Source organism: Pan paniscus, chromosome 1 (assembly GCF_029289425.2).
Source record: "Pan paniscus chromosome 1, NHGRI_mPanPan1-v2.0_pri, whole genome shotgun sequence".
NCBI lineage: Eukaryota > Metazoa > Chordata > Mammalia > Primates > Hominidae > Pan > Pan paniscus.
Genome location: NC_073249.2, coordinates 180,651,640 through 180,678,443, shown reverse-complemented (window position 1 = coordinate 180,678,443; position 26,804 = coordinate 180,651,640). Strand labels below are relative to the sequence as shown.

At 44.5% G+C, this 26,804-nt stretch overlaps 1 protein-coding gene and 1 long non-coding RNA gene across 5 annotated transcripts in view; one reads left to right on the top strand and one right to left on the bottom strand.

Annotated features, from left to right (window-relative positions):
- The window catches only part of PIK3R3 (phosphoinositide-3-kinase regulatory subunit 3), a 92,831-nt gene extending 87,069 nt beyond the window's left edge, over nucleotides 1-5,762 (bottom strand). The window contains exons 1-2 of one of the 3 annotated variants that reach the window (XM_003812754.5): nucleotides 5,631-5,762; nucleotides 4,695-4,804 (exon numbers count right to left, since the gene is read on the bottom strand). In XM_003812754.5, the coding sequence (XP_003812802.3) occupies nucleotides 4,695-4,800 (106 nt within the window). In that variant the 5' untranslated portion in view covers nucleotides 4,801-4,804; nucleotides 5,631-5,762. Of the gene's footprint in view, nucleotides 1-3,472; nucleotides 4,504-4,556; nucleotides 4,582-4,694; nucleotides 4,805-5,630 lie in introns of those variants that run through there. The other 2 variants (XM_034964046.3, XM_014344920.4) reach the window with 2 other exon arrangements.
- Nucleotides 5,763-6,100: 338 nt separating this feature from the next.
- Nucleotides 6,101-14,898, top strand: LOC103785142 (uncharacterized). 2 transcript variants are annotated; one of them, XR_004672471.3, is made up of 4 exons: nucleotides 6,101-6,237; nucleotides 7,375-7,498; nucleotides 8,439-8,547; nucleotides 11,717-14,898. It is a non-coding gene; the product is annotated as an uncharacterized LOC103785142 (long non-coding RNA). The 2 variants fall into 2 exon arrangements; XR_610832.5 differs by lacking the exon at nucleotides 8,439-8,547.
- The last annotated feature ends 11,906 nt before the right edge of the window (nucleotides 14,899-26,804 follow it).

Sequence of the window (26,804 nt, the reverse complement as noted above, 5' to 3'; positions counted from 1 at the left end):
CCCAGGAGTTCAAGGCCAGCCTAGGCAACATGGCAAAACCCTGTCTCTACCAAAAAATAATTTTTAAAACATTAGCTGGGTGTGGTGGCAAGCACCTACAGTCCCATCTCCTAGAGAGGCTGAAGTGGAAGGATCATTTGAGCCCAGGAGGTTGAGGCTGCAGTGAGCCATGATCATGCCACTGTACTCTAGCCTGAGCAACAAAGGTGAGACCCTGCCTCAAAAAAAAAAAAAAAAAAATATATATATATATATATATATAATTTCAGAAGTCTGTCTTGATAAGAACAAAAAAAGCCAACAATTTTTTAAAAAGAATTGTCCATTAATTTAAAAAGGAAGTTATTTATTAAATTTTCCTAAAATGAAAATAACAACGTCAAAACTAAAGTGCTGAGCTAACAGACCACTAGCTACAACCTTTTGTGTATGAGTTATAATCAGTTGTGTATAGGTAATCCTCAAAAGACCAAAGGTGACGCTCTTTGAGAGGCCTCTATCCAGCTTTGCTACAGAATAATCCCAATTCCCGAAGTCATAGCAAGACTAACCAAGATGCTTACAGGCGATTCTCTGTACTACAATCTTAACATTTCTACAATAAAAGTTTTGTTGTTGTTGTTGTTTGTAGAAATGGCATCTCTACAAAGCTGTTCTGGTCTAGACCTCCCGGCCTCAAACGATCCTCCTGCTTTGGGCTTCCAAAGCACACTGGGATTACAGGCATGAGCCACCACACCTAGCCAACAATAAAAAGTTTTATGTTTCATCTACTGCTGCCAGGAAATACACAAACATTAAGACATTAAACTCCCATTTGGATTCAACTTTTACATTACTATGACTGTAGATACACCAATCCATGCAGTTATTAGCAACCTTCAGGATGCACAACAATGTTAGTTATTGAAAAGATAGGCTAGAGGGAAACATCTTTGAAAAATAGTTTTTGAGGCCACTAGAAGCAATAATAGATAAAACTTGGCATTTATGGCTCAGTCTAAAATTAAGATGAAAGGCTAGGCATAGTGGCTCACGTCTGTAATCCCAACACATTGGGAGTCCGAGGTGGGCAGATCACTTGAGGCAAGGAGCTCAGGACCAGCCTGGCCAACATGGCAAAACCCCATTTCTACTAAAAATACTAAAATTAGCCAGGCATGGTAGCATGCGCCTGTGTAGTCCCAGCTACTCGGGAGGCTCAGGGACAAGAATCCTTTGAACCCAGGATGCGGAGGTTGCAGTGAGCCGAGACAGCGCCACTGCACTCCAGACTGGGCGACACAGCGAGACTCTGTCTTGAAAATAAAATAAAGATGAAAAAACATATAAAAATATTGGCACCATTACAGTTAAGGGCCCTAAGTCAACAAATGTCTAATTCAAAAGTTATTTAGCCCTAGGCTACTACAATAGCCAAGCAATGAGTTGAGCAAGGACCTTAAGTAGAAAGGCACCTAAAGACTAGAAGGAAACAATGTTCCTTATTTACTAATTCAACATATACTGACTAAATTGTCTACTACTTGCAAGACCCTGGGCAAGCTAAGCAGCTCATGACCAGGTGGGAAGCCAATTTCATAGGGAGAAGCATACATAAATAGTACAGTAGCTTCTCTAGACAGAATGGAAAAAATTTCATCTGAGAAGTACTACAAGAGCAGGCCAGGCGCGGTGTCTCACGCCTGTAATCCCAGCACTTTGGGAGGCCGAGGCAGGCAGATCACCTGAGGTCAGGAGTTCGATATCAGCCTGGTGAAACCCTGTCTCTACTAACAATACAAAAATTAGCTGGTGTGGTGGTACATGCCTATAATCCCAGCTACTTGGGAGGCTGAGGCAGGAGAATCACTTGAACTCAGGAGGCGGAGATTGCAGTGAGCCAAGATGGCGCCACTGCACTCCAGCCTGGGCAACTGAGTGAGACTCTGCCTCAGGAAAAAAAAAAAAAGAAGAAGTGCTAGAAGAGGGAGGCAAGAGGAAGGAGGGATGACTTTTAACAGAAGTGTTTAGAGAACATATTCTGACACCAAAGGTATCTGACCTGGGTCCTAAAAACACATACATATAAGATTTCAACATGTAACTATTGTGAGTGAAAGGCATCCCAGGAAGAGGAAAAAAAGCATACATTCAAGTAACAGCAAATACAAAATTGCTTCTATAGAATTTATGATGCACTCCAGGAGGAGAATTAACTAGAAAATTAAGTTGGAAGCAAAAATTAGAGGGACTTATATGAGAGGGTAAGCAATTGGGGGATTTTTTTTAGTTATTTATTTATTTATTTATTTTGTAGGCAAAGGGAAGCCATTCGGAGGTTTTTAAACCCATTGGAAGATTTATCATTGTAAGATAAATCATCAGATGATACTCTTAACATTACCGTGGCTGGAACAGGATAGAAATGGGAGAGCAGTTAGTACGCTATCATAGCAGTCCAGGAAGGAAATAATAAGAGCTTGATGTGGGGTGGGAGCTAGGAAAAACCTACAAAACATGCTGCAACCACTTCACTAATGATACAGTTTTAAATGTTTTGAAAACTTAATTTATCACATAAAACAAGGTTGACATTCACACTATTTCCATGAAAAACCATTCACTTCATAGGCAATGTTTCAGCATACTCAAGTGTGCTTCGTTTTTAAAAAGCTGTTAGGAATAACTAACCATATTCTACATTAAAGCTACAAAAGGGGTAATAAAGAACAGCATATGTATTTTTCAGTATTCTCAATAGAATCTCAGTATGCACAATTTCATTCAAGGATGAACATTTTAAACTCAAAAGTTTATTTCCATGGAAAATAAAGTTTGGATCAGAATTTTCTATACAACCTTATAAGACCCACGTCTCCATATAGTTATAATAGTCAACTTTTCTTAAAATTATTTTTGGACAACTCAACTCAACTTGACCAGTATTTTTCTACTAGGCTAATATATTTCAACCATAAGTGCATTCTTCATTTTCTCCCCTCCTCCCTACTCACCTCCCACCCAACAAATTCCCTTTGTATGTCTGCAAGGCAAGGTACTATATAATGCAGTATAATTCTAAGGCAGTTTGAATATATAATTCTTATAACAGGAATCTAGAATTATTAACCTTACTTTTTACAATAAAAGTACCAGTGATGTACTAAATTTCTATTCATATGTATGACAAATGTATCTAACATGCTTTACCGTTAGGGGGAAACAAAGGGGGAAAGACACAATAGATGGGTGGCAAATCTTACAAACTTTACAAAACACTGAAAAGCTGCATCTGGATTGCAGTCACAATTATAAAAGCAAATAAAGCTCTGAAATGAAGGAAAAGAAAAAAATCCTAAGTGATCATCAAGAGTGAAAAAGGTTTATTCAATATTAGTTTTTAGTACAGCACCATTTAACACTGACTAATTGAAAAAAAAAACAGGATAATTCACCGTTTGCAAGGACACAGGAAACAATTTCTACATACCTTCTATAAGACAGTTACACTTCTTCACACTTGCATGGCTCAAATCCTTTCAAACGTTTCCAAAAATACAGTCTTATAATAAACGAGGTTCCCCAATGACACACATTTTATTCTGTAGACTTAGCCATAACACGTTTTAAAATACATAAAGAATTCATCCTCGACAGAAACAAGGAGTCACAAAGGCTCTCTACTTATTCAGAATCATTACATAAAACACCATCTGTAACTGCAAACAGGGTTTGAGAAAATCTGACAGCTAATAATCATAAAATGGGGTAGACTTTAAAGGAAAAAAAAGCCAACTTTTCCATTTTGCTTTCCTTTTCCTTTCCTACCAGATACACAAAATGTCTGTAATAGCGTCAGACAGAGCTTTAAAATACAAATATAGTGCTATATATGTACACTTTACATTACGTGTATAGGAACACATATGTATATATCACATGTTCACAGGAAACAGGTTCCTTCGTTTTTGTTTTTGTTTTTTCTTTATTCTAGGAATTGAAGTTACATTAAACCCTATCCCATAAATTAAGTTAAATCATCATTAAATTAAAGAGTAATAAAATATTGCACGTAGATCTCTCTGAGCGACTATCTTCTGAGAAGGAAAACCTCAGACTAAGACCATGGCTGAATACGAACGCCCAATCCCTAAAAAAAATCACTAACCGGCGTTTGTTTCTGCAAGAGAAAAAGGGAGTCTTACAATGAATAATCACATAACTCAGTTTCAGAAGTTAACCGGGGTAAAACACAACGAACCAAATTAGACAAATGTATGAAAGGACAAGCTTTCAAGAATTCGCCCAAAGTGAAAGACTGGTTTTAACCCCGGGATATAAAACATCCTTTGCAGGTAGAAGAGTCTTTAATTGAAAAAGAAAAAAATAAAATAAAGTGGCGGGCACAAGAAAAACCTGAACGACACGCAAAGGCAAAGTAAAAAATAATGATAATTTTAAAAAGGGGTCTCTCCTCCCACCCCCACTTCCAGCCCCCACCCCCACCTTCGCAGGACAATAGGTTCAGGGTCCTAACTGCAAACTTTAAACGTGTAAACCAGAAGCAGTTTTACCGCAGCTGTAACTGCAAATCTCCTCATCCCGAACCTAGCGCACCCAGGAATACTTCTGCCCTGAAAACATCAGCAAGCTCTTGGTAAATACAAATCAGACCCATCACGAGATTCTTTTTTTTTTTTTCTCCCAAGTACCTGGAGGATCCATTTCAATATAAAATATCAGTTCTGTCGAATAGGGCATCATCACCTCCCTCCAGTCTGCGTCATCGCGGTCCATACTCCACACCGTATTGTACATCGCGCTGTCAGGGGCAGGTCGCCAGGAGATATATAGAAGGCATATATTTTTTATCTGGTATTTAAAAATCTAAAAATATATATCTGCAAAAGTTCCACACGGAAATGTACTTCGGGTTTTCCAACGGCCAGTACCAGTCCGGCCAAACTACCCGAACAGGGTCCTCCCCCTCTCTCCTACAGAACACAACAAAATGCCCCCGAACTTTCAAGCTATGGGCTTTTCTCCTCAGAGGATTACACAGAGGCTTGGGGGACGGAGAGCAGAGGTGTTAAAAAGCGGCTTCCCAAAAATCCTTTCTACACAGTCGCTCTCCGGGGAGAAAAGCTCCCACCGCCTCCAAATCTTTCCGCGGAAGCCACTTTGTGTCCTTCGAAGGAGGGAGAATGAAGAGGGAAAAAAAGAACACGTTGGGAGAAACCCGGGCAAGTGACAAAGGAAGGCAAAAAAGGGGGCTGGAGATTGCGTTCAAGTTTCGGGGTCCCACTGGTCTGCAGAGAGCGAATCCCCCAGAGGCCGGGACTCGGGCTCCTCTCCGGTCGGGCTCGGAACCGAAGCTGCCGCAGCCTCGGGAATGGGGCCGGCCGGAGAAGTCCAGTCAGCTCGGCTTGTCTGGGCGCTCCCGCCGGGGTGTAAGAACCAACCCGCCCGCACCAACTGCCCTCACGCTCTGCCCGGACTCCAGCCACTAGAGTTTCATTTTAACGGCGCGGAGGGGACACCCTCCCCGCCCCATGCTGCCCACCCGCTGAGGCGCCACCCAACCGCGCCGGGAGGGGGGACAGCAGGCATCACCACCGCCCCTTCCGCGCCGTCCCGCCTCGATGTACCGGGATTCTGTCAAGTGCCTGAGAACATGTTCAAAAAGCTGCTCTGCATCTCGACTTTCACGTCTCCCCACCGCTCTCTAGGCTTCGGCTCCCCAATCAGCCATCCGCGCTCTCCCCCAGCCTCAATCAGAATGGTACGATCCGGGCGCTGGCCGCACTCCAGGAGTCAGTGCCGGGAGCACGCGAGCCAGGCGAGGAGGGAGTGGGGCGAGGGAAGAGAGGCAAGGTGGGTGGTGATTGGCTGAGGCCGGTTGCCGGAGCCTGGAGCCTGCGTCTTTTGTCTGCCTTGCTCCTGCGAAGGAGCGGGAGACGGCTGCGCGCCCCAAGCGGGCCAATCAGGAGACAGCCGGCGCCGGCCGGTAAGGCGGCGATTGGTCAGAGCCCAGTTACTAAGCGGGACAAAGGCAGAAGGGGAAAAGAAAAGCGGAGGAAAAAAAAGAAAGAAAGAAAGGAAGAAAACGCAAACGGCGGTTACTGACAGGCTGGGCGAGCGCTCGGGGGCTCAAACTGCCTGGAGACAGGCGGGGCTCCTGCTGAGGCTTGGTCCGCCCGAACGAGTAAGGAGAGGAGCCAGGGAGGACCTGCTGGCGTGAGACGCCTCTGCCCGGTGACTGGCCGCGGGGGAGGGGAGCGGACACAGAGGGGGCGCGTTTTGTCACTTGGCGGGGTGCGCGCTCTTCTGGTCCTTAGGAGGTCTCTGGGGAGACTCCTTTCCTACAGACCTCTTCACCTTGCTGGGACAGCCCTCTGCGCACCCTTGACAAGTTGTCAAAGCAATGGTCCCCAAACCCACTTGCCACCTTACCACTCAGAGGATGTGCCCGTGGCCCCTGCAACCTTCCTGGCTGCTACCTGACCCCACTCCCTGCTTCTCCCCTTGAGCAATTGGGCATTTCTGAGGGCGGCATTTCGCAGTTCCTCTGTGCTTCCCACCCAAGGACTTTTGAACCCAGAGGTAACTCCCCACGCCTAAAATAGTGAGAGGTCTCAGCAAGCCCTCCTGCTCGAGTGCTCAAACCAATTAAAAAAAAAAAAAAGTCTTGGAATTACAGTGCATGTGTAATTTCTAAGATAAGTCACAGGTGTTGGAATCTCTCACCAAAAGGGCTCTATTCTGTTTCCCTGAGAGACCCTCTTCCTCACATACTCATTCCCACCCCCAAAGCTTAAATCTGGGAGATTGGCTTCACTATGAAAATGCTGAATATTTCCATGCATTTCAGAAACAGCTAATTAACTTGCTGGGGAACACTGAATAGCTAAAAGCAGATTTGTGTCTCCTGAAGATTGTGCCTGGAATTGCCATCCTGTATACCCTACAATACAGTCTGAGGAGGCCAAAAACTGCTCCATTTCCTCTTTACACAGGAGTAACAAAGCCCATTGTGTTTGAGTTGACAGCCTGATTTAAGCCCTAGCAAAACCTCCTACCTTGAGCATGTCTGCTATATTGATTCGCCTATGGAAGAGTTGCCACGTTTCACCCTCTACCTCCTAAGGTGGTTCTGCCTTCCTTAAAGATGCCCTGAGTTGAGACAGTTCCTGAGGGCAGACAGTCAAAATGTATATGGACTGGGTATAGAGTAACTGGTTTAAAAGGGCCAGAAAGTATGGATGGACATGGTTGAGCTAAGAAAAGACACCAGGATTCTTATATGCTTTCTTATTATTTCTGAAATCCAAATATGATTTCAACTTTGGGGCAGGACTCATTAATTATAATTTCCTGAACCATTCCTTACAGGTAGAAGATACTGGAAGATCAACTCTAATTTGTGGCTGCCTTCCCAGCAGTCTCTACTTCAGCATATCTGGGAGCCAGAAGCACTCAAGTTTGATAACTCAAAAGACAGAACAATCAGTCAAGGGTGGGTTGGTTTATTTTTGTTCACTGGTGTTCATGTGCATTCCCAAACAAAATGAGGGTGAAGAGAGAGGAAGTGTGGAAAAGATAATGGCTTTCAGATTTCCACAGCACCTTTTGCCTGGACCACTTTTCAGCATTTAGTGGTGGGGTTTCAGTTTCTAATACACAGAGCAATCACCCAGGCTTTTCCCACAGCTAAGGCTTTGAGGGATGAAGTGACGTCCAAGCACAGTATATAATCAAGTGGTCAAGGCTGACACATGGAGTAAAGCTGTGATTCAGTCTTTCCACCTAAAATTGTATGACCCAACTCTCCAACTTAAATAGACCTTTGAATATATCTCCAGAGAATAAGTGATGCAAGAGGCAATGATGAATCAAGGGGAAGCAAACTTTCTTAGTCCTTGAGCTTAAACCAGTGCCCTGCCATGGGGGAAAGCACCTGTCAGATGATTCTGGTCTTTCTTTCAGTTGAGAAATAGAAGTGAGGTTGTGATTGCTTGTCACCAAACTGCCCCAGGCTCTTTGGCAAAGGTAAAAAATGTTAGCTCGGGTGTCCTGGACCACTTCCAAGTTGGAGAATTATATTTGGCCTGGGTGTGGATTAAATTCAGCTCTAAGCACTCAAACTCCTGGGTCACAACCTGCTACTTTGGGAGCTGCTTGTTTTCCTTTGCCCTCTCCCTTTCTTTTTTTAATTTAAAGTAGTCTTAGGTAAATCATGAAATCTGCTTTCATTTATATATCTGTGAAATAGATTTATGCAAGCTGCTTAGTTTATAGTGAAACACTTAGAATGAAAAAATATGCCACTTAAGTATTTAAGATTAATAGTACTTTTCTGTAACTCCAAATGGCTAGGATGCCCTTCGCTTTTCACCCTGGCATGGTTTTTTTCTGCAACTGTTCAAATATGCTTCATTTCTTCCTCTTTATTTCAGGGATGGATGAAATATTTCTTCTGTGCTCTGAATATAGGGTATGATCTCAGAGCTCTCTGTGCCAGCAGAATCAGTCTGAAACTCAGCCAGAAGTTCTTCGTGATTAAAGGTGCCATCTGAGCGCACAATATTTTTTTAAAAGCCTTGCAAAATGGGGCCGGGCACGGTGGCTCATGCCTGTAATCCCAGCACTTTGGGAGGCTGAGGTGGGCAGATCACGAGGTCGGGAGTTTGAGACCAGCCTGGCCCACGTGGTGAAACTCCATCTATACTAAAAATAAAAAAACTAGCTGGGCATGTTGGCAGGCGCTTGTAATCCCAGCTACTCGGGAGGCTGAGGCAGGAGAATCATTTGAATGCAGGAGGCAGAGGTTGCAGTGAGCCGACATCACGCCATTGCACTCCAGCCTGGACGACAGGGCGAGACTCAGTCTCAAAAAAAAAAAAAAAAAAAAAAGCCTTGCAAAATGGAAATATACTTTTTTTTTTTTTTTTTTTGGTCACTAGCATTAGCACCAGAACTGACTTTAGACTTTGGGTAGGGATTCTACCAGCCTCAATACCTTCTTTTTCTTCTCTCACCATTTTCCCTTGACCACTTGTCTTGTGATAAAGCCCAGTCCATGCAATTAAATAAACTCATTTAACAAATATGACTCCCAGAAAGCCCTACAAATTATCAGTTGCAGATTTTTAGGGCCTCCCCAGACACTTGACTTGTAAGTAGAAGATATATCAAGTTTTGATGGAAAAGTTTGCCTTCACAATGTACAAAGAACCATGTTAGTGGATCTTCTGGAAAGACATCTCACCTGAAAATCGATAGTCATCTCTTGAGACAGCAGTGTCTAAAATCGTGATTTTCCATTTTTTCCAAATGGTATTCCTTGTATTTGGCATTTGCAATTTTTTACCTTTCCTCATCTTTCTTAGCGCTTGAATACCCATGATAGAGTTAATCATTTAACCCAAGGCACTGAGAAATTATGACATTATATGAATGAGTAGACTTCATTAAAGTGGCATTCCCCTAGATGCTGCTGAATTCCGGGGCTTAGGGGACAATGTTTGAGGCCTCACTTATACACCTCAGCATGTGATGTAGATCTGCTCTGCCTCACTCTTCCCACTTTGGGTCCTCATTTAGGTTTAGGGGTAACAAAAGAAGCAAATCTCTCTAGCTTGACATCTTCCTCACTTTTGATGTCTGCCCTCGTAGTAACACAGGGGCCAACTGGATGATATGTATGCCATTGCTGCAAACTTCCCCTCCAACAAGGCAACAGATTTCAGCTCAGCTCTCACCAGGGGAGAGAGCACAAATTAGATCCAAATGGCAGGAACAATAGTCCAGGCTGTTTCAGGAGGACAGGGCACAAACAGGGCAGGCAGCTGGTGAAGCTCTGTTACCTCATTTAATCTCCATAACCCTGGGGTGGAAGGCTGTATTTTTATTCTCATTTTACAGATGAGGAAATTGAGACCCAGAGCAATGAGGGGATTTGTTCAAAGTCATGCAGTCACTAGTAGCAGAGTCAGGATTAGAGCCCCATGTCCTGACTACCAGTTCATTGCCTTTCCCACTGCACCACACAGCCTTCCTCTCCCATTCACTCACTTAGCAAATGTTTGTTGGTGCTTCCAAACACTGAAGATACAAAAGTGAATAAGACTGAGTCCCTAACGTTGAGTCCAGAATTCATAGAGGAGGGACCAACAAAGGAATAAATAATTAAAGACACAATAAGCGCTATTATCAAAAATTTGACAAAGTGTGTTGGGGGAGCCCCAAAAACAGTGCTGATCTCTAACCATGTGCAGGTGAGTAGAAGCTTCCTGGAAGAGGTGACATTTGGCTGCCCCAGACTTGCATGCACCTGCTTTAAATGTGTGGTCCTTTACTTCTCAGTTTTCGCAATTCACAATTAACTCTAAGCCTGAAAAAGTTTCGTCGAAAGCTGATTCCATTAAAAAGTGGCAAACTCCTACTTCTCTGCATCTGATCTTACACATTGTGCTCACACAGACCCCTGTGCTGGCCTCTGCACAGCCCTTGGCACACAATGTTCAAAGTGTTTGCTTCCAGGTCTCTCTCCTATCACTCTTTAGAGTTCCTCATGTTGGACAACAGTGGTTCCTCATGGTCCTTTAACCATCAATGCCCAGCCCAAGGCCTGGCACACAGTGGGTAGCCAGTGAATATTCTTCGAGCGAATAAGCAAAAGTGCAAGTAAACTCTCCAGGAAGGCTCTGGGGAGTCTAAGTTCAAATTATCCTAGTAATCCTTTCTGTAGGTCTTCAGCTGACTTTGTTTATTTAAACGGAGGAAAAGAAAACCAAAAACTTGTACAGTTCTTTGGCTACAGGAACCAAGAGGGGCAGACAATGACCTTTCCCTCCCTCTGGCTGACCCTAGGGTCTTCACCACAGACACTGAGTTCCGCTGCCCTTTTATTTTATCAGCTGTGAATTGTTTGCAAAATTCCAAGCAGTTTGTAGGAAATTCAGGAAAATTCAGCAGCTAGAAGAGAAACTGGTTTCATTTTCCAGCTCAGCTTTTTTCTGAAATATAACACCATATAGGGCTTTAAAGCATGCTCACTTCCTGTGGTCATTATTTCAATAGCTTTGAGCAACTTGTAGTTTATGCCTTCTTTCTGGAATGTCCAATAATTGCCCTGTAATTCCACAGGTCTCAAATCTAAAAACCATTTTATACGTTTCATTGTTAGAGGGCAATATCAGTCCAGTTCCCTTATTGGATAATTTTGGTTTAGAAAGATAAAAAGACCAGGCATGGTGGCTCACGCCCATAATCCTAACACTTTGGGAGGCTGAGGCAGGAGGATCACTTGAGCTCAGGAGTTCAAGACCAGCCTGAGTAGCATATGGAGATCCCTGTCTCTACAAAATTAAAAAAAATCAGCTAGGTGTGGTGGTGTGCTCCTGTAGTCCCAGCTACTTGGGAGGCTGAGGCCAGAGGATCGCTTTAGCCCAGAAGGTCAAGGCTGCAGTGAGCCAAGATAGTGCCACTGCTCCCAGCCTGGGCACAGAGTGAGACCTTGTCTCAAAAACAAAGTCCTGCAGCCTCCCCAAACACTTCTGCAGGGGCATCATTCTTGAAATCTGGGAAAATGGTGTGACTTCTAGGGTTTAAAGATCACCACTTGGGTAAGAAAGTATAAGCATGGAATGTAAAAGGCATGAACATGATTGTTTGTGTCCTCAGCTTTGGGCATTTGATTGAAAATGATACACTTACAGTGATTTTCTTCCAGGGTAGAGGCTACCTTCCATTCTGCTCATCTTACGCTTCTTGGAAAGTAGACATTCGGTGAAGATAACTACTATTCTCCAAACTTCATTCGGGACCCTATTCCTTCCCTGTTGATGTCAGTGTGTGAAATTCTAAATTATGTCATGGGTGTATACGTTCAAAAGCAATATATTTTCAAATAAACAAAAAATATAATTGTCCATCACATATACCAAATATGCAATATGATAATTGTGCCTAAAGTAGATTAATTAAATGTTAATGGTAAACAGGAAGAACAGTTCAAAATGACAAGCTCTTTCAGTTTAATTCAACTGAGTCCCTCCCGTGGGTCAGATCTTTTGCTCAGTACCCCATAAGACACTATTTCTGCCCTTTATGAACCCACCACCTACTAAGGGAGACTTATGAGAACACTTTTGCTGACCCACGTGCTTTTTTTTTTTTTTTTCTTTTTGAGACAGAGTTTCACTCTTGCTGCCCAGGCTGGAGTACAATGGCATGATCTGGGCTCACTGGAACCTCTGCCTCCCCGGTTCAAGCAATTCTCCTGCCTCAGCCTCCTGAGAAGCTGGGATTACAGATGCCCACCACCACGCCTGGCTAATTTTTTCTATTTTTAGTAGAGATGGGGTTTCACCATGTTGACCAGGCTGGTCTTGAACTCCTGATCTCAGGGGATCCACCCACCTTGGCCTACCAAAGTGCTGGGATTACAGGCATGTGCCACTGTGCCCGGCCTTACCCATGTGCTTCTAAACGGACTAACTCTCCCTAAGACCATAAGATCAGGACAAGAGAATACCCATCCTCCTCGTCTTTCCTCTTCAACAGCCTTACACTCTTTCTCAGCTTCTTGCTGGCATCCTCGACTGCTGAGTATTAACCTCACACTTCTCACTGATTCTGTTCTTGCAGCATTGACTTCTGACTCTGTTCCCTAAATACAACTCACACATACCACTTGGATCCTATCTTCTTTTCCAAGACAATGGAGGAATCTAGCTCAGTATCCTACCCTGACATAGGGGCATGTGGTTGGTGTTTCTGCTGAGTTTCCCAGGACCCTGCAAACAAGAACCAGACAAATCTGTCATACCTATGAACTGCTCCCCATCTGAAATTTTTTTGAGGGACAAGAGGAATGGCGTCTCGCTCTGTCACCCAAGCTGGAATGCACTGGTGTGATCATGGCCCACTGCAGCCTTGACCTCCTGGGCTCAAGCAATCCTCCTGCTTCAGCCTCCCGAGTAGCTGGGACCACAGGTGCACACCACCATGCCTGGCTAATTTTTTATTTTTATTTTTTGTAGAGACAGGGTCTCCCTATGTTGTCCAGGCTGGCCTGAAACTCCTGGCTTCAAGCTATCCTCCTGCCGCAGCCTCCCATGTGCTAGGATTACAGGCATGAGCCACCACACCCTGTCCCCTCTCTGAAATCTTTAATAGATGACTCTCTTTGACCTATGCCAACCCCCACCATTTTTTTTTCTGGCCAAGCACAGACATTGGGGGAAAATTACCACTAATACTATTTTAATGAGCTGAATAGTGATACCCAAAAAAGATATGTCCAACTCCTAAACCCTGGAAGCTCTGAATGTGACCTTATTTGGAAGAGGGTCTTTGCAGATATAATTAAATTAAAGATCTTGAGATAAGATCATCCTGGATTTAAGGTGGATCCTAGATCTAATGATCAGTATGTCCTTATAAGAAAAACAGAGGGAGATTGGAGACATAGACATAGATGAGAAGGCAATGTGAAGACAGTAATAGAGATTGGAGTGATATAGCTATAAGGCAAGGAACACTAAGAATTGCTTGCAACCCCCAGAAACTAAGAAAGAAACATGGAGTGGATTCTCCTTCAGAGCCTCAGAAGAAACCAACCCTGCCAACACCTTGTTTTGGACTTCTGGCCTCCAAAATTGTGAGAGAATAAACTTGTGGGTTTTTTTGTTCTTTGTTTTTTGTTTTTTTGTTTTTTGTTTTTTTTTGTTTTTGTTTTTGAGACAGAGTCTTGCTTTGTCACTCAGGCTAGAATGCAGTGGCATGTTCACGGCTTACTGGAGCCTTGAACTCCCAGGCTCAAACAGTCCTCCCACCTCAGCCTCCTGAGTAACTGGGATCACAGGTGTGCACCACACCTGGCTAATTTTTTTTTCTTTCTTTTTTTTTTTTTTTTTTTTTTTTTTTTTTGAGACGGAGTCTCGCTCTGTCGCCCAGGCTGGAGTGCAGTGGCGCGATCTCGGCTCACTGCAAGCTCCGCCTCCCGGGTTCACGCCATTCTCCTGCCTCAGCCTCCCGAGTAGCTGGGACTACAGGCGCCCGCTACCACGCCTGGCTAATTTTTTTGTATTTTTAGTAGAGACGGGGTTTCACCGTGTTAGCCAGGATGGTCTCGATCTCCTGACCTCGTGATCCGCCCGCCTCGGCCTCCCAAAGTGCTGGGATTACAGGCGTGAGCCACCGCGCCCGGCCTTTTTTTTCTTTTTTGTAGAGACAAGATCTCACTGTTTCCCAGGCTGGTCTTGAACTCCTGTGTTCAAGGGGTCGTCCCACCTTGGCCTCCCAAGGTGCTGGGATTACAGGCGTGAGCCACTGCACCTGGCCGATTTCTGTTGTTTTAAGCTACCCAGTTTGTGGTAATTCATTATGGCAGCCCTAGGAAATGATACAACCACCATAATTTAATTTTTTTCAAGCACATTTTATTTTACTTTATTTTATTTATTTATTTTTGAGACAGAGTCTCATCTGTCACCCAGGCTGGAGTACAGTGGCATGATCTCAGCTCACTGCAACCTTCCGCCTCGCGGGTTCAAGCAATTCATTGCCTCAGCCTCCCGAGTAGCTGGGATTACAGGCGCCTGCCACCACGCCCAGCTAATTTTTGTATTTTTAGTAGAGATGGGGTTTCACCATCTTGGCCAGGCTGGTCTTGAACTCCTGACCTCAGGGGATCCACCTGCCTCGGCCTCCCAAAGTGCTGGGATTACAGGCGTGAGCCACTGCGTCCAGCCTTCAAACACATTTTGAAATCAATATGTAGAGATCATATAATTTTAGAATAAGGGATCATCTTTCCCAATGAATGACTGTAAGTCACATTAAATATAGTGCTTAAACCTATAAAACTTTGTCATAGACTAACTCTAGTCCTAGAAACCAGAAACCTAATCCCAACGTGAATCTTTTTAACCATTTTCTCCCAGTGTCATCAACTGTCTCTCTCCTGTCTTTCCAAAAGAGTCAGCCAGCCAAAGCCAAATCCCAGGCCAAAACAACAGTCTACTTCTGCTCTTATGCCCAGGTAGTTGGGCTTAGGTAAAGAAAACCAAGTTTACCAACTTAGCTCTGGGCTGGTCTCTGGTCATAATTGGGATTCCTTTGGCTCATTCTGTATCTGCTTATTCTGATACTCCAAACCTTCACTACTCATCTCAAGTGACTACCTTCCACTGTCAGATCAGTAAATGTGACCTCTCCTTTTACTTGACAGAAATCAACAGGCATAATACTCCCTTCCTGTATTCATCCCTTCAAAAGCCTGTAAACCTGTACCCATTCTTGCTTCCTTGCCTTCCTTTCTGAAGAAGCATGTCTTTCCTGGAGTTGAAAGCTAATCACTAGATTTGACTGGATGGCACCCTCTTCAGCCTCCTAAAACCAGTCCTACCCCCTCTCCTGTCTATCCAAATGCCTACTGGATGCCACACAAATGTTTCAAAATCATCATATCTGAGCTAGTTCCTTTTCTAGTTAGGTGACAGGGCCAGATGAAAATATAGGCCAGACAGGAAGAAAACATGTACAAAACCCCAGAGGAGAGCACATCGCTCTTTGAGGACATTGAAATTAATTACAGAGGCCGGGCGCGGTGGCTCACGCCTGTAATCCCAGCACTTTGGGAGGCCAAGGCAGGTGGATCACGAGGTCAGGAGATCGAGACCATCCTGGCTAACACGGTGAAACCCCGTCTCTACTAAAAATGCAAAAAATTAGCCAAGCGTGGTGGCGGGCGCCTGTAGTCCCAGCTACTCGGGAGGCTGAGGCAGGAGAATGGTGTGAACCCGGGAGGCGGAGCTTGCAGTGAGCCGAGATCATGCCACTGCACTCCAGCCTGGGCGACACAGTGAGACTCCGTCTCAAAATAAAAAAAAAAAAAAAGAAAAAAAAGAAAGTAATTGCAGGCTGGCCTAATGTTAAAGGAGGTAAAGGGTGGTGGGGATGAAGCTACAGGGTAGGCATGAAGAGGCTTATAAGTCAAGATAGGAATGTGTACTTTATGCTCAAGCAATGGGGGGAGTTTAGGAGTTTTAAGCAGAGGAGTGTTGTGATGAGATTTGCATTTGAGAATCATCAGATTGCAAAATGGATTGAAGGGGCAAACTTTGAAGACTTGGAAAACATTGTTGCAACAACGTGGGCAAACGATCAAGAGTCCTGTGTAGATTTGTGTAGATGTGAGAGATGCTTAGGAGGTAGACAAGGCCACACTTAATGAGTGATTAGGTAACCAGCATGTCTCCACCCTAAAGAATGGACCACTCAATAATGAAATTACAGCCTTTCTTGTGGAGAATCTCTCCCTTCATTGGTAGTATTTTTCTCCTTCGCTTCTGCGTGTGATTCATTCATTTCCAGGACCTCACTGGGTAGATCAGCTAGCTCCAAGATCACTGCTAATGGGTTAACGCCTAAGGGTGTGAGTGGATCAATGACCCAGGCTGGTCAGTCAATTGCTCCATTGTAGTAGATACCTTTTTTGTGTTTATTTTTTTAACTGATACAGAATACTTTACATATTTATGGGGTACATGTGATTTTTTTTACGTATATACAATGTGAGATGATCAAGTCAGGGTATTTGGTGTATCCATTACGTTTGAGTGTTTTCTTGTTTTGTTTTGTGTTTTTTGAGACAGGGTCTCACTGTGTCGCCCAGGCTGGAGTGCAGTGGTGTAATCACAGCTCACTGCAGCCTCGACCTCGACTTCATAAGCTCAAGTGATCCCCCCACCTCTGCCCTCCCCACCACCACCCCCGCTCTTCAGTGCCAGTAGCTGGGACTATAGCACATGCCACCATGCCCAGCTAACTAAGAAAAAAAATTTTTTTTTTAGAGACAGGGTCTCACCATGTTGCCCAGGCCAGTATCAAATTTCTGGACTCAAGCAATCCTCCCACTTTGGCCTCCCAAAGTTCTGGGATTATGGATGTGAGCTGCTATGCCTGACCACCTTGAGTATTTATCATTTTTATGTGTTGGGAACATTTAAAGTCTTCTAGCTACTTTGAAATACATAATACTTGCATCTCTACTCTGCCGTTGAACATTAGAACTTACATTTTCTATCTCACTGTTAACCAACCTCCCTTCATCCCCCCCTCCCACCCACACACCCTTTCCCAGTCTCTGGTATCTATCATTGTAGTGGATACTTTTTAGTACCTCTGGCCAGTTCACCATGATGTCCCCCTTCTCAATTTGTACATGACTGTGTCCCTGGCCATAGCTGATAGGGCCTAGGCTAAATTGATTAGAGTTTCTTTCATAAATATTTGGAAATAGTACCCAAAACAAGATCTAGGCTCTTCAGGGGTTTGGACCTATAACACGGAATCAATCTCTGGAGGTATTATGGCCATGTTCACCCTGAAGGCTGAGTTGCAAAGGAAGCCAGTCTTCAGAAAGCCAAGGAAGGATGAAAGAAATGCTCTGAAAGGAGCAGAGGTGAGGAATGGAAAGAATACGAGCAGTAATCAATTTCCTGAGTATAGAGCTTCTTAAGGCCCAGCTTGGTTCCTATACTAAGGTCAGGCCTACACCTAACATTTGCAGGGCCCAGGATGAGAATATAAATGGAGAGCCATATACCATATGTCAAAATACTTGAAAGTTACAAATCAGGCCAACCATTAAATAAAAAATACTCAATCCTCGGCCAGGTGCGGTGGCTCATGCCTGCAATCCCAGCACTTTGGGAGGCCGAGGCGGGCGAATCGCAAGGTCAAGAGATTGAGACCATCCTGGCCATTGTGGTGAAACCCTGTCTCTACTAAGAATACAAAAGTTAACTGGGCATGGTGGCACGCACCTGTAGTCCCAGCTACTTAGGAGGCTGAGGCAGGAGAATCACTTGAACCCGGGAGGTAGAGGTTGCAGTGAGCCAAGATTGTGCCACTGCACTCCAGCCTGGTGACAGACCGAGACTCCATCTCAAAAAAAAAAAAAAAAAAAAAAACACTCAATTCTCCTATCTTGCCAAATATATCTTCATGCAAACTTAGAAGACTGGGTTGAGGCTGGGCACGGTGGCTCATGCCTGTAATCCCAGTACTTTGGGAGGCTGAGGCGGGTAGATCACCGAGGTCGGGAGTTTGAGACCAGCTTGACCAACATGGAGAAACCCCATCTCTACTAAAAATACAAAATTAGCCAGGTGTGATGGCGCATGCCTGTAATACCAGCTACTCGGGAGGCTGAGGCAGGAGAATCGCTTGAACCCAGAAGGCGGAGGTTGTAGTGAGCTAAGATCGCGCCATTGCACTCCAGCCTGGGCAACAAGAACGAAACTCCACCTCAAAAAAAAAAAAAAAAGAAGAAGACTGGGTTAAAATTTAGAATTCACAGATCCTTAGAGTTCTGACAAAACATGGGGGAGATGGGAGGGAGAGAACTGACCCCTTTTTCTTCCTACCCTTGGCTCTATCCTGCACTGTGAGACTGTCAAGGGAGTCTTTGTATACATGTCCAAGCTGCTTCCATCCATCCCTGTCTTAGTCCATTTTGTGTTGCTATAACAGAATACCTGAGGCTGGATAACTTTAAAAAAAAAAAAAAAAGATATTTATTTTGACTCATGATTCTGTTGGCTGGAAGAGTCCAAAATTGGGCAGCCACATCTGGTGAGAGCCTCATGCTGCTTCCATTCATGGTGCAGAGTGGAAGGGGAGCTGGCATGTGCAGAGATCACATGGTGAGAGAGGACACAAGAGAAAGCAACCAAGGAAACAAGGCTCTTTTAACTCATCCATTCCCATGAATTCAAGAGCTCACTCACCCCTACAGGAAGGCATTAATATATTTGTGACCCATCCTCCTCCATGACCCAAACACCTCCCACTAGTCCCTACCTCCCAACACTGCCACGTTGGGGATCAATTTTCAACATGAGTTTTGATGGGAATAAACCACATACAAACCATAGCAATCGCCTTACAAATAGCTGTTCCTTGACCACCTCTTGGTTCTAAAGGTGCTGATACTGACAATGCTCTCCTTAGGAGAACAGATCCAGGGAAAAGGCCCATGCAGTTCCTAGAAACAGGCTAAAGTCCATTTGGGCAGAGAATTCCAGGACTCAGGATACTAAGCATAGTTGAGAAGAGGGAGGTGAAATAAGTGGAATACTTATCTGGGTGGAGAAGTACCCTTGGCCATATGGATTTCTCATCCTATGAAGAGAGGTAGGCTGAGAGAAGAGCCAAAGCAGGGCCCTCTAGACATGGGGCCCAGGGCAGGAGTCCCTCTTTTTCATGTCTAATGGGGCTGCTTATACAAATGTATTATTTATTTAAGGAGACTCCAACTACATTCTGTTACTTGCAGCCCAAGAATCCTAAGTTCCCTTTACCCTCTGAACCACTGTCCAGTTTTCTCTCTGCTCCCCAAAGATCCCAGAGTAGTACCTGGGAGAGGGCTTCCTCGTGAACTCTAATGCTGACCAAATGCGACAGAAGCAGGGATGCAGCTTTTTTCATGGGCTGTGCTATCAGTGGTAAATTATTTTGGTCAATCACTGTGACTTTCCTCACCCACTTACAGTCTATACATTTTACCTCCAGTTAGAGATTTTGAACTTAATAGGCAGCCACAAACTCTAAAAATCATACTTTATTTTATTCTTGCATCTTCTGGCAACATACTCAATATCATATCAGAGTTTAAGGGCCCTGCCTCCCATCTGATTTGGAAGTCCTCCAAAATGGGAAAGGTGTTCAGATGCTAGGCAGCCAAAAATGTCAAATGTTCCCTAAAACCTCATCGATCAGGTCTTGAAGCTATCTCCCTTGGAGGAGGCTCCAGTTCTCTCCCTTGGGAAGCCTTGAGTATTTTAGGGACAGCCCCCCTCCCCTCCAACTCTACACACACACACACACACACACACACACACACACACACACGGCTTTGGTCCTGCCCATCTCTCCTCTCTCCAATTCTATACTCATGGTTGGGGTAGTAATGATCTGCCATGGACCACACAGTCAAATGCCACCATAAGCCTGGTATTCAAGACAGGAGCTTCCTGCTAGACCTGCCTCAGAGCCTCACGCTCAGTGGCCTGAGTATACCAGTGAAGAGAAAACATCTGTACCCTCACGGACCTATAGTGGCCTCTACTAGAAGCAACCAGCCTAGCACTGGGAAACAAATGGGCAGGGACTGGAGGGAGGGTAATCTAGCACCTGACACTCCTGCTTTCTCAGAACTTACCTGTGATTTCCTACTTTTGCAGCAGGAACTCTGTTTTTTATTTTATTTTATTTATTTTTTGAGATGGAATCACGCTCTGTCGCCCAGACTTTGGAGTGCATTGACATGATCTCAGCTCACTGCAACCCCCTGCTCCAAGGTTCAAGCGATTCTCCTGCCTCAGCCTGTAGCTAGGACTACAGGTGCCTGCCACAAGGCCCAGCTAATTTTTGTATTTTTAGTAGAGACTGGGTTTCACCATGTTGGCCAGGCTGGTCTTGAACTCCTGACCTCAAGTGATCCACCTGCCTCAGCTTCCCAAAATGCTGGGATTACAGGCGTGAGCCACCACACCCGGCCAGGAACTCTGTTTTTGTTGTTGTTGTTGTTTTGAGACGGAGTCTCGCTCTGTCACCAGGCTGGAGCGCAGTGGTGCGATCTCGGCTCACTACAAGCTCTGCCTCCCGAGTGCACGCCATTCTCCTGCCTCAGCCTCCCGAGTAGCTGGGACTACAGGCGCCCACCACCACGCCTGGCTAATTTTTTTTGTATTTTTAGTAGAGACGGAGTTTCACTGTGTTAGCCGGGATGGTCTCGATCTCCTGACCTCGTGATCCGCCCACCTTGGCCTCCCAAAGTGCTGAGATTACAGGCGTGAGCCACCATGCCCAGCCAGAACTCTGTTTTTTTAAATAGTGTTGCACCTCACTATCAGACAGATTTGTGCTAATGAAAACAGCAGATTTTCGCTCTTCCGCACTTTTCTAACATGATGCCTTCCAAACATCCATGTGGGTCAGCAATTGCTAGGAGAAGCTTCAACCAAGTAACTCACCAAAACTACCAAGGCACTGAACTCTCAAAAAAAAAAGGGAGTAAGAAAATTGACTTCCTTCTGGATTTTAAGCTGACTTCTAAATTGGTGCCCTGGATCTGCACTGATAATGCCAAGTTAAAACACTAAAGAATTTTGCAATCTTGGAAGAGTTTTTCGTAAACATTATGAATGCTTCTAATTTTTAGTGATGGAGAGGGACCAGTGTTAATAATGGAGATCTTCTCATGGCCTGTGCTTACCCACTTGATGATATTACACCTTTCACTGAGATCAAGCAAATCTACTGAAGCTGTAAAGGGACAACTTCAGGCTCGAGTCTTCCATATGGTCCAGTATCACTGTGGTATTAGCATGACTTTTCAGTTGCAAGTGACAGAAAACTAGCTTAAGACAAATAAAGGGGTAGTCTCACTTCAGGAACAGCTGAGTGGAGGTGCTCAAACAATGTTAGCAAGAACCAGACTCGTTCCCAGTTCTCCTTCCCTCTGTTGTTTCCCCAAGAGGTCACAAGGATCCTGTCAGGCAGTTCCAGGGTTACATTGCATCCAACTAGCAACTCTTTCCAGCAGAGTGCAAGTTTCTCCATATAACTGCAAAGTTCTGGAGTTGAATCTCATCAGCCTAGCTTGGATCACATGCTTACTCCTGAACCAATCAGAGTCCAGTTAGGTGGAATGTTTTAATTGGCCAGGCCTAGGTCATATAGCCACCCTTGGAAGCAGAGTGCAGGGATCAGTTGCACTCAAGCTACAGAGACTGAAAATTGGAGAAGAGCATTTCTCAAATAAAATCTGAGCAGAACAAAACATATTTACTACTCTTGAAGAACCATTGTTTGTGCTTCTCCAAGATTTTGGAGAGAGAGAGAGAGACATGAATAGAGAATGAATATATAAATGAAAAAAAAAATGCCTCCAGATAAATTCAAATGATAAATGACTTTCTCCATCAACCTTTAGGCATTGAAACCAGAGCAACTCCATCTTAAATAAGGGCTGGGTGAAATTAGGCTGAGACCTGCTGGGCTGCATCCCCAGAAGGGGATTCTTAGTCATAGAATGAGACAGGAGGGCAGCACAAGACACAGGTCACAAAGACTCCACTGATAAAACAGGATGCAGTAAAGAAGCTGGCCAAAACCCATCAAAACCAAGATGGCTATGAAAATGACCTCTGGTCCCTCACTGCTCATTTTATGCTAATTATAATGTATTAGCATGCTAAAAGATACTCCCGGCTGGGCGGAAGTGGCTCACGCCTATAATCCCAGCACTTTGGGAGGCTGAGGCAGGTAGATCACCTGAGGTCAGGAGTTGAAGACCAGCCTGGGCAACATAGTGAAACCCCATCTTTACAAAAATACAAAAATTAGCCGAGCGTGATAGCAGGTGCCTGTAATCCCAACTACTTGGGAGGCTGAGGCGGGAGAATTGCTTGAACCCAGGAGGTAGAGGTTGCAGTGAGCCGAGATTGTGCCACTGCACTCCAGCCTGGGCGACAGAGCAAGACTCTGTCTCAAAAAAAAAAAAGACACTCCCAGCAGTGCCATAACAGTTTATAAATACCACGGCAACATCCAGAAGTTACTCTATATGTTCTTTGTGTGTGTGTGTGGTTTTTGTTTTTGTTTTTGTTTCTGTTTGAGACTGAGTCTTGCTTTGTCACCCAGGCTGGAGTGCAGTGGCGCGATCTCAGCTCACTGCAGCCTGCTGGGTCTAAGCGATTCTCTTGCCTCAGCCTCTCAAGTAACTGGGACTACAGGCATGCACCACCACACCCAGCTATTTTTTGTACTTTTAGCAGAGGCGGGATTTCGCCAAGTTGGCCAGGCTGATCTCAAACTCCTGACCTCAAGGGATCCACCTGCCTCAGCCTCCCAAAATGCTGGGATTACAGGCCTAAGCCTCCGCACCCGGCCAAGAAGTTACCTTATATGTTCTAAAAGGAAGATTTCCAGGAAATCCGTGTAAACTCAAGAATAATCCACTCCTTATTTAGCATATAATCAAGAAATAACCAAAAGTATACTCAGTCAAGCAGCACATACTACTGCTCTGCCTATGGAGTAGCCATTCTTTTATCCCTTTACTTTCTTAATAAAGTAAGACAGCTTCCGTTATCCAAAGATAATGCCATTAATCAGTAGCTCTTTGCACGAAATCCAAGAACCCCCTTTTGGTGTCTGGATCAGAACCCCTTTCTGGTAACAACATGGATTCCTGAAACCCCCATCCCTTCATATTGATGACCTATACAAGACAGACAAAATCCCCCGTCTATGTCCTCTTATGCAGTTGTAGGGATATTATAATACCTTTTCTGACGCTCATTGCTGGAAACAACTCACTCCATAGGAAGTGGCTAAGCTATCCTGTATGTGGAACACAGTGTGCTGGGCTATTGTGGAATGTCTGTTGAGAGCCAGGAAATCCACACAAACTCAGATCTTACCTGATTTTTTCCCTTCACTATCACTAAATGGAATATATAGGATATGGAATCCAGAGTTAATGTAGTTAATCAGTAGGTCTTTGAGGTGATTTCAAAAATCATCCATCTAAGATAACACAGACTTTCTGTACCATTTTCTAAAGAGTCTGGGTTTCCCATACTTTAACTTATGCTACTTACCCTAAACCCATTATACTAAGCCCCATTCTTGGAGAGAGAAAACTACTCCTGGTTTGGCCCTTCCATGACAACTTCTCTTTCTACTTTTTGAATTTTGGGGAATCCCCCAAATTAAAACTCTAAGTTAGAGAACCCAGAGTGGAAGCAGAGAAAATGGGAATTATTGGCTCTTCCCTCCCTTTATTTTGCTGTGGCTTCCACACCTGGATAAGGATAAAACATCTAGATACTCTATTCCTACATGCTTCTGGTAAACACTTTTTTTTTTTTTTTTTTGAGACAGAGTTTTGTTTTTGTTGCCCAGGCTGGAATGCAATGGTGTGATCTCGGCTCACTGCAACTTCCGCCTCCCGAGTTCAAGCGATTCTCCTGCCTCAGCCTCAGGAGTAACTGGGATTACAGGCATGCACCACTGTGCCCAGCTAATTTTTTTTGTATTTTAGTAGAGTCGAGGTTTCACTATGTTGGTCAGGCTGGTCTCGAACTCCTGACCTCAGGTGATCCACCCTCCTTGGCCTCCCAAAGTGCTGAAGTTACAGGCGTGAGCAACTGTGCTCGGCCGCTGGTAAACATTTTTTAAAGAGTCTAGACTTGATCCCCACCAATGTACCTGCCTCTCCTGAACATTGCCAACATATACCCACAGATTTTTCATCTCTTCCCCCATCTCCACAAGTCCTATAGGAAACTCAAGCCTGACAATTTGTCCCAAAGCCACATCTGATCCATTCCATTTTTGTGATGGGAGGTGGCTTGGGTGCTTGCTACTTGTGAATTTGTCATTAAGCCCCTCTTGAGAGTTGGTGCTTTTATGGCTGCCCCTCTTTCTAGGATTATCCCTCCACAAGAAAAAGATGGGATCTTTGCCTGGCAGAGGCCTCCTCTTTTGCAGGTTGAAGACAGTCAAACCCCAGCCAGGCACAGTGGTTCACATCTGTAATCCCAATACTTTGAGAGGCCAAGGTGGGAGGGTCACTTGGGCCAGGAGTTTGAGACCAGCCTGGGCAACATAATGAAACCCCATTTCTGCAAATAATAATAATAAAGACAGATCAAGCTCTAGGCCCATTCCTGGTCTCTTGTTCCCTGATGCTCTTCAACTTTAGGAATGCTATAGCTGGGATTTCTTCTTGGCCAGGAGCCTTCTCATCCCCAGCTTCTCCAGTGTTCTGCTTTTTAGGGACTCAGAGGTGTCCATGGTTATATCTCTTTCCCCAAAACCTAAAGGGCCTCCATTAGCCCTTTCATCTGTCCCATGAAGTCTTCATGTATAGTAGTCATTGGAGTCCTTGCTGGGTATCTACAATCACCTCAATTGATTGAGTTTTCTCTACTCCATAGCTTGAGCTGCCTCTCCTCCTCCATTTTTCATGTTAGTTTCAAAAAGTAGAAGAATCTAAAAGACCACTCTGGGTTTGGCAGCTGGGAAAACCCCAAAGTCTTATCCTGGAACAGCCCTAAAACTCACCTGTTATACAGGAGACCTGATTCATGCTGTTCGGATCTCTAGCTCCTGTTTCCTCTGCCTTCTATAAGAGTTTCTTTAGTCCTGGTTCAGAAGTATCTTTTCTCTCACCCTCTGATACAACAGAGAAAAATTCAGAACATCCCTGTGGTTATAAACCCTCCCCACTGCTAGCTTTGTCAGAGCATTCAACACTCAGCCAACTAACACTGAGGCTTGAAAATTCCCCTTGCCAGACTAAGAGGTTCTGCCATCAATTCTCCATGTCGGGTATCTACCACCCACAGCATCTCAGTAGAGTAGTACCCCAGCCAAGAGCACTCTTTCCCCATGCTAGGGGTGACCTTTCCTAAAAATACCCTCAACTTTCAGATCCTCATAAGTCTCTAGATTAACTAAATAGTCTTTCCTTCACCTCTCCCCCAATAACTAGGCCAACGATTTTGGTGGCAATTGGGTTGTTTTCTTATGGAGATTGTCTAACCATATCTAACACAACAACTCCATTCCCTGGTATCTCCCTTGGATTGTAGGCTGATTAACATCTTTTTTTTTTTTTTTGAGATGGAGTCTCACTCTGTCGCCCAGGCTGGAGTGCAGTGGCGTGATCTCTGCTCACTGCAAGCTCCGCCTCCTGGGATCACGCCATTCTCCTGCCTCAGCCTCCCGAGTAGCTGGGACTACAGGTGCCTGCCACCACGCCCGGCTAATTTTTTTGTATTTTAGTGGAGATGGGGTTTCACCGTGTTAGCCAGGATGGTCTCGATCTCCTGACCTCGTGATCTGCCCTCCTCGGCCTCCCCAGTGCTGGGATTACAGGCATGAGCCACCGCGCCCAGCCTGATTAACATCTTTAGCAAACTTAAGTAAGGCTGTGTTTTCCCCCTCCTGAAGACCTTGCTGGGCTCTCTTTATTTGTTCAGGAACTTAAGAGAATTTGCATGGTCTTTTCAATTTTATGTGTGTTTATTTTTTCACAGTTATTTTGAATCTCACAATTCTTAGAGGCTTCTGGAAGTCTATATCTACCTCCACGTGCAAATTTTCCAATGTTATCTTCATCCTTGCCCTAAATATCAATTGGCTTTATTTCTAGAGGTAATGATGAGTCCATGGAATGGATATAAAATTCAATAAGATTCAAAATAATTCAAAATATAATCCATATATCCTCAGCCTCATTTGCCTGTAAAGACAAAATTAGATATTATTTAATAAGTTTTTTTACCCAACTTACTCTAGGATGAGCACCCACTTTCCTACTTGTAGGAATTAACCCTACCTCAAAGTGTCCTTCAGCCATTTTAAAGAGTTTCTCCAGGGCCTCTTGAGTTGAGAATAAGTTCTTGAATGGCTAGTCATCTTGCCAGCATACTACTTGTTCAGCTTCTATAGCAGATGGCTCCCAGGAGCTTGCTGCATCTCCAATAGTGACCACAAGCAGCAACCTATTTTGGCTTCCAGCGGGGACAATGCTTTCTGTCCTGGCTGCTGCCACCTCTGCTGATGGGGCTGAAATCTGCCTCCTTAAGGCTGGTGTGACTTGTAACTGCTGTCCTGATACTACCTGACTTCCTCCTCTCTTTACCAATGTTTTTCCCAAGATCTGGGCAATACAGACTTTTTCATCTTGTTAGAATTGGATGTGGGAATTGAGGAGAAAGGAAAAATGA